Source organism: Sminthopsis crassicaudata, chromosome 1 (assembly GCF_048593235.1).
Source record: "Sminthopsis crassicaudata isolate SCR6 chromosome 1, ASM4859323v1, whole genome shotgun sequence".
NCBI lineage: Eukaryota > Metazoa > Chordata > Mammalia > Dasyuromorphia > Dasyuridae > Sminthopsis > Sminthopsis crassicaudata.
In genome coordinates, this window is record NC_133617.1 from 667,588,486 (window position 1) to 667,595,824 (window position 7,339).

Genomic DNA, 7,339 nt, shown 5'->3' on the forward strand with positions numbered 1-7,339 from the left:
TGCTGTTTCAAACAGAGAACAGGCATTATTGTTGAGAGGAACCATCATCAGTCATACTCACAACTTGACCTGCTAAGTGCCTAACCTGATAAGACTTGAACTATTAATCTGTGTAGATGACTTCCCAGATGTTTAGTGAACTTTATTTGTATATAACTAAGTTCTTGCTGAACATTACCACCTGAATATCCTGTTAGTTGTCTCAGACTTAAGATATCCAACATGGAAATCATTTTTCTCCCCAAACCTATATTTCCTTTAGACTTTTCTATTTTTATTGAAGGCATACCTCTGGTTTTTTGTTCTTCCTTATCCCTCAATTCCCAAACCTTGCCAATTCTTGCCAACTCTACCTCTACCTTTTACAGTCATCCGCTTCTCCCCATGAGAATAGATTGTAACCTTGTTCAAGGCCTCATTACTTCTTGCCTAGATTTTTGCAATAACTTCTTAAATGATCCGTACTTCTAGCATCTTCCTTTTCTACTCCGTCCTTTACACAGGTACCAAACTGATATTACTAAAAACAGAGGTTTGACTTTGTCACTCTTAGTGCAAAAATCTTCAAAAATTCCCTGTTTCCTCTAAGAATCTTCAGTCTGGCATTTAATGCTCCTCACAGTATGACTTCCACCTATCTTTTCAGTCTTATTTCATGTTGTTCCCATTCACAGATTCTCCATTCCAGACAAACTGGCCTAAGAGCTGTACTCAGCTCAACATCTCATTTCCTGTCTGGAACTTTACTCAGGGAGTCCCCCATGTTCCTCAAGGACCTCTACCGTTTAGAATCCTTGGTACCACTTCCTATGTGAGACCTTTATCATTCCATATGAAAGTCTTGTGCCATTCCAATTGTTACCTATCCCTCTCTACTCTTATGTCATTGAGCATACTATATATGCTCTTATCCAAGTTCTTTGTGGAAATCTTTTAAAAATACAGAGCCAAACACTCATCCCTGTAGTGCTCTATTAGAGGATTCCTTGCAAGGTGACATTGAACCTTTAATGACCATTCTCAGGGTCCAGTCATCCAACCAGTTCTAAAAGTTTCCCTTTCTTAGTGTTCCCAAAATATTAATAATGATGTCTATAATTTTGTGAGGAATCAAAGTCAAGCTTTTTAATCTGTGGTTTCCCAGACTCTGTTTTCTTTATTTTTGTGAAAATTGGGACATTTTTCCTCATCCTATTGTGCCTTATCTCTTCCATCTTTTAATAGACATCGGCAGTGACTTAGTAGTCACATCGGTCAAGTGAGCCTTCTCAGGAGCACCTGATGAGCTGAACTCTTCAAAGGTACTCAAGGGATGTTTTACATCTTCTTTGATCATTTCAGTTGTTAACTCTTGGTCAACTATTTTTGTTCACTCCTTTCTTGGCAGAAAAAAAATAAGAAACGGAATGTCTAGTAATAGTTGAAATGACTTTACCTCTTCCCTTTCAATGTTGTCATTATCATCGTTCCATCTACTCCAGGAAGTGGTCCTGTTACTTCTTTGGTAGTCCTTTCTTTTCCAGTAAAGCTAAAAAATGAAGCAAAACATATAAGTTGCTTTAAAAGATTACTGCTTTTCTTCCCCAACTTAACTTGGTTTTCCTGAGCCTTCAAAATTGTGTTCTGAGAGTGTCATTTCTCTAACTTCCTATGTAGAATTTGAATCTATTGAATCCTACCTATCCTTTCTCTGAATTCCATTGAAAATTGTTTTCCCCAAATCTTGGTCACATATCAGAACATTTCTGGCTTTTCTCTTCTTTACTCCAAACTCAAAGACGAAGTGTTTCTTCCCTCACCTAGATTTCTCCTCATTTTTGCCCCAGTACCAGATCATTCCTGGATTAGTAAAAATCAGAAAAAACAGGATCAATAAAAAAAAATCAATAAAAACCAGAAGTTCTTCTCAATTGTTTCTCTGTGTCTTTAATAATGAAATTATCATTATAATAAAATTATGATTAAGACAATCAAGAAATTGTTAATTACTCTGAATAAAAATATATGCAGGTCATATTTTTTTAAGTTTAATCTACATTATTGACATTCCCCGCCCATCAATTTCTTACATACACAATCAACAGAATAAATCAAGACTTGATTTGTAGTATTTCCTAATTTTCAAAGTATAAATATACACACTAAAAATTTAACAATTAGCTTTTAAGACTCGGTGAGATCTGGCTCCCACACACCCCCATTAACTTCACATTTCCCAACATCCTTTTAATTATCTTTCCCCCATTCTCTCATGGGGTTTATTCTTCTAGAACCAAATTCTAATCATGAGTCTCATCCCACCAAGATTCAGTGATACCATGCAAGGTTAATTTTTTCTCCTTGAATTATGAGCAGTAGGTCACCCTCCTTGTTATCCATGTGTAGTCCAGACATCTGGGTTTCATTGTTATTTTTTTTCTTATATATGGTTAGTGCTTAATAAATACTTCTTGACTTGGGTATTTTCTCCTATGAATTTTTGGGGATTTCTGAAGCTATTCTTCTTTCTATACTGCAGTTAATTCTTCTCATATATAATTTGATGAATATATGCAAAGAATTTTCTTCTCCCTGTTGTCCCCTTTTAGTTTAGAGCAGTTTTGATTGAATCTGTTCAGATTTTGGACAAGTGCACTTTATTAGTCCTTATTAAGTGCCTTTCATTACTACCCAGGAGCCTGTCACTCCTATATTTAAAGCTGCAATCTAGAAATCTGAATTCTATCTTTGACCACATACACTTTACCTTTCTGTCCTGAAGCCTCACTTTCAATCAGCATTGTTGCTGAAAACACCGCATGCCATCCTGCAGGTTTTCAGCTTGTTGCACAAGACTCCATAGCTTTCTTGATTCCTCTTGGTCATGTTATGGGTACCTGAGCAGGTCACCACAAATGGTGAGTTGGCATCCAATCTTCCAAGTCTCAGAAGAGTCTCCATCATTCTAGTCTACACCCTTAGATGAGAAAGCATACCTTTCTCAGAGTGTGAACTCCCTGAGAGTAAAAATTATCAGTCATTAGTGAATACCTAGCAAAGTCCTTGGCACATAGTAGGCACTTGATAAATGCTTGTTTTACTGATCTGTTCAACAAAAATTCAAGTCTTAGTAGGGAGTCTCCAACCACTTCTTCTAATACTTACTGGTTTTCCTCTTGCCCAAATGCCCCTGTGTATCCACATAATTTTCCCTCAAAGTAGAAAGAGCTTCTTTCTCGGAGCACTCAGTTCTCTCCCTCTCCTCCCTCTCCTCCCTCCTCCTCTTCTCTCTCTCTCTCTCTCTCTCTCTCTCTCTCTCTCTCTCTCTCTCTCTCTCTCTCTCTCTCTCTCTCTCTCTCTCTCTCTCACAAACACACACACACAGCCTGATATCTGTTACTTAATCCTAAGTGTTAGTTTATTTTCATACCTTTATTTATCCTTCTATTCTCAGTTTCTCTTCATATTCCTTTCCTGCTTTATTTTCACACTAGGACTCCTCTCTGGTTTTTTAAGTAATACTGTTCTCCCTGATAAACTAGAGAGAGCAGATCAGCATTCTTTCAACTTCCTCTGTCTTTTTGTTCTAGGAGAGATGGGCTCTCTGAGCATTGAGGTCAGCCACTAGACTGTAGCAGAAATACTAATGTCTTGCCCTCCTTGCAGGCCCCCACAAACTTTTTTCAGCTTTCCTTAAATTTCCTGCTAGAAGTGAGTTTCAAGGACTTTGTTGCTCTTACTGGCAGCTCCCCTTCTTCTTCAGACATCCTACTTCTAAGTTCTCTGAGAGCTGAGGGATGGAACCTTGATTCACTAACTCTTTCGCAAACCTTGGAGAGTCTTCAGACTGTGAAGGCTTCAAACATTGGACTGGGAGTCTGCATGTGGTTAACTGATAAATAACCTGAGAATAACAGCCCCCTATCCTCCTTTTAAGAGACAGTTGGCACAAATATCAACCATATTTTACAAAAGAGAAAAACCAAGTCTCAGAGAAAGGAAATTTCTTGCCTGTAGTACCAGAGCTAGTATCTGAGGCAGCATTTCAACTGGTTTCCCCATTCCAAGTTCTTGGATCTAAATCTTTCCCTCTTTCTGGGTCTGCTGCTGAGTGCAGAAGAGCTCACGCAATATGTGGTGAACCATTAAGGAGTGAATTTTTTTTCAATCCCATCAACTCATGAAGAACCATCTACTGATGGGTAGGAAGGGTTGAGATCTGCATCAGGGGAGGGAATCCTCATACCAATAAAATTACATATCCTTGAATTGCTGAAATAAGTAACAAATTATCTTGTGCTACTTTGCATTTCTGTAATTTCATTAAAAATATTTTAGTACTTTTCAATCTTTTAATGTTTTAAACAATTTCAAATTTAGACATACACACAATACTTTCACTCTTCAGATAGCATTGGCCAGTAAAGCCAAATGAGTTTGAAGTGATTTGTTTAAAAGTCCTATAGAAAGGTTAATATTTCCTTTTATCTTATAATGAAAAGAATCAAAATAACCTATAGAAAGAGGACAGTAAGTAGCTTTAGTTTTCTCACCTGCAAAATGAAAAGGATTATGGTCTGCAAAATCCTTTTTTATTGGATTTTTCTCTAAATTCTATGACTATAAACCCCTTAAGAACAGGGTCAGTATCATAGCTATCTTTGTATTTCCAGTGCTGAGAGTGGTTTAATAAGTGTTTGTTGAAATCACTGATTGGGTTATTTTATATAATTGTGTCTTATCTCATTTCAGAAACTCACCAGTGAGCGAGATAGTCTTCAAAAAGATTACGAAGACCTAAAACGAAAATGTGATGGCATAAAATCTCGGAACAAAGTGTTGTCCAATGAAATTAAAACACTTAAGAGCCAAATTGCAACCCTGATTGAGAAAGGCAAACATGATGATGAGCTCATAGATGCTCTAATGGTATAACTTTCAGCAACATGTGGTGATCTTACGGGCCCACACTTTTCCCAAAATGTACTAAGGGCAAAAGGACCCTCATCCTGGGAAGGACATCACCCTGCTGCTACCATTCATCCAGCGGTCACTAGGGGGCTTAATGAAGCATTTGTAAGGGATTTTATCTGGGAGATTACTGCTTTAGGCAGACTTTGAACGAGATATACTCTTTTGAATTCCTTCCATTTCAGAGCTTTGAAGATATATGACAATGTATTTGCAATCTCAAAATCTTTATGTTTCCTAAAAAATAGATATTTTAGAGAGGGAAAACTCATTGAGGCATAGAATAAGTGGGAATTACATGATGGAATTGATAAGACTTGAGCTGACCTGAAAAGATGAATAAAAGTTTGAATAAACAGAAGGGAGAGAAAGGATCTATTAGCTTAGGTGAAGGCACAGATGAAGGAGGCAATGCACAAGACTCATTTGAAGGGACAAAGGAAAGTAATAAAAACTACTTGTGGGACCCTTAGGAAGACCCAACCTTCTAATGTCAGAATTAGAATCTAAAAAGATTTGGACTGGAATGATAGATTGAAATTAGGAAGATGAAAATAGAAATAAATATTAGGTCCCCAAAATTGGGAGTGGAGTCCAAAAATCACCTACAGAAATACAGGATAGAGAGAAGTAACTAAAAATGGTTTATGTCAAAAAAAGGTCTACAAGATTTTAATGACCTACAAGCTCCATACAAGTCAGTAGTCTAACATGGTAACCCCAAAGCTTCTACAGTCTTAGGTTGCATGAATTGAAGCCCTACATCCAGAATGAGCGAGGGGATAATCACATTGTCCCCCACCTGTAGCTTGGGCTACATCTGGCATGTTGTATACAGTTTGAGATATAACATTTTATGTTTTCTATTTGGAATGTGTATATGGGAGAGCTATTATGATGATGAGAAGCTTAGAGATGGTGTCATTGAAAGATAGCTTAAAGGAAGCCCAGAAGAGAGGAGATTTGGGGTTAGGGGTTGGAGGGATTATGCTGCTTTTCTGACATCTCCAGTGCCAGCAGGTGGGAAGGGATCTAGATTTATTCTGCTTGGTCCCAGAAAACATGACTTGCAATGACATGGAAAAGATACAGAAAAACTTGTTTTGGCTCAGTGGAATTAGAAATGAAAGGTCAGGTGTTCCCTATCCCTACAAATCTTCAAGCAGATATTAAATGACTATTTGTCGGGACACAGTCCTGCTTCAGGTGCTTATTGGCTGAGATGTTCCCCAATATCCCTTCTTCCTCTGAGAGTCTGAGAGATACAGAATGATGATCTCTAATGAGTGGTTGTTTGTTTGTTTGTTTGTTTTTAATCTCCCCAGAGCCAGCTAAAGCAGCTGCAAGATATCTTAAGTAAACTTAGCCACCAGGATGAAAGGGCCAAGGAGACTCAGCAGAATTTGGACCAACAGCTAAGCATAGAGGCTCAAAAAAACAGCTGTATTATAGCTCAGCTCAGGAATATGGTGGCTGAAAGAGAGGCCAAAGTCCGGGAGCTGGAAGAAGAAATTGGTCACCTCACTCTTCAGGTAAAAGTGTAGTATGAGCATCTGCAAGCCACGTCCTTAAGAACTTTTTGCAAGTGATAATTCACTTTGGTGGTTTATTATTATTTACTATTATTGATGGGCAGGAATAGCAGCTATGTCATGGGAGTACATGGAACAAACAGAAGACAAGAGAAATGAGGTTTAAGTCTCTCTTTGTCACCATTGAACTGTGTGACTTCATGGGCTAAATCACCCTTCTAGGGTTCTACTTTCTTACAGATTCCTTAGATCAGTTTGTCTGGAGCCTCCATCTCAGATTCCTTCGAATGTAGATGGTTAAAAGCTCAAAGCTACATTGAAAAGTTATCAACATAACCTCATTTTACAGATGAGAACATCGAGGTCCACAGAAGTGGACTATCTTGGCCAAGGTCCCAAAGGGAAAAAGCACGATTTTGAACCCTGGTCCCTTGACTCCAAATGTGGTGCTCTATTGTTATACCATGTCATCATCTCTTGGCAAAGCATGGAGAGAGGATAGTAGAAGGTCATCTTAGAGACTTCCTGGTCAGGGCTTCATACCTATTAATAAATACATCATTCCAGTCTTGAGTATGAGTTGGAGATATCTTCACTGGGGTTGCTTCTCAGAGAGCATTTTAGATTCCTCTCCCCTGAATTTTTCTTTGTCAGGATTTCACTTTTGCCTCATTACATTGTTTTATCATGGTAATTTGTGAGCATGCTACAGTAGCCATAGTCAATATTTTTATTATATTATTTGGATTTCCAGCACTTGGCACAGGGCTTTACATACAGTAAGTGCTGAATATTTTTTTCTTTCATTTATTCCTTTATTCTAAGCTGTGTGAGATCTGGAACTGTGGCATTTTTTC

General features: G+C 37.9%; 1 protein-coding gene across 4 annotated transcripts in view; it reads left to right on the forward strand.

The window, feature by feature from the left end:
• Positions 1-7,339, forward strand: part of CCDC13 (coiled-coil domain containing 13) — a 114,385-nt gene that overhangs the window by 52,065 nt on the left and 54,981 nt on the right. For all 4 annotated transcript variants that reach the window (XM_074283178.1, XM_074283176.1, XM_074283175.1 and 1 more), the window contains 2 exons: positions 4,732-4,908; positions 6,276-6,482. In XM_074283178.1, coding sequence (XP_074139279.1) covers positions 4,732-4,908; positions 6,276-6,482 — 384 coding nt within the window. The remainder of the gene's footprint in view (positions 1-4,731; positions 4,909-6,275; positions 6,483-7,339) is intronic.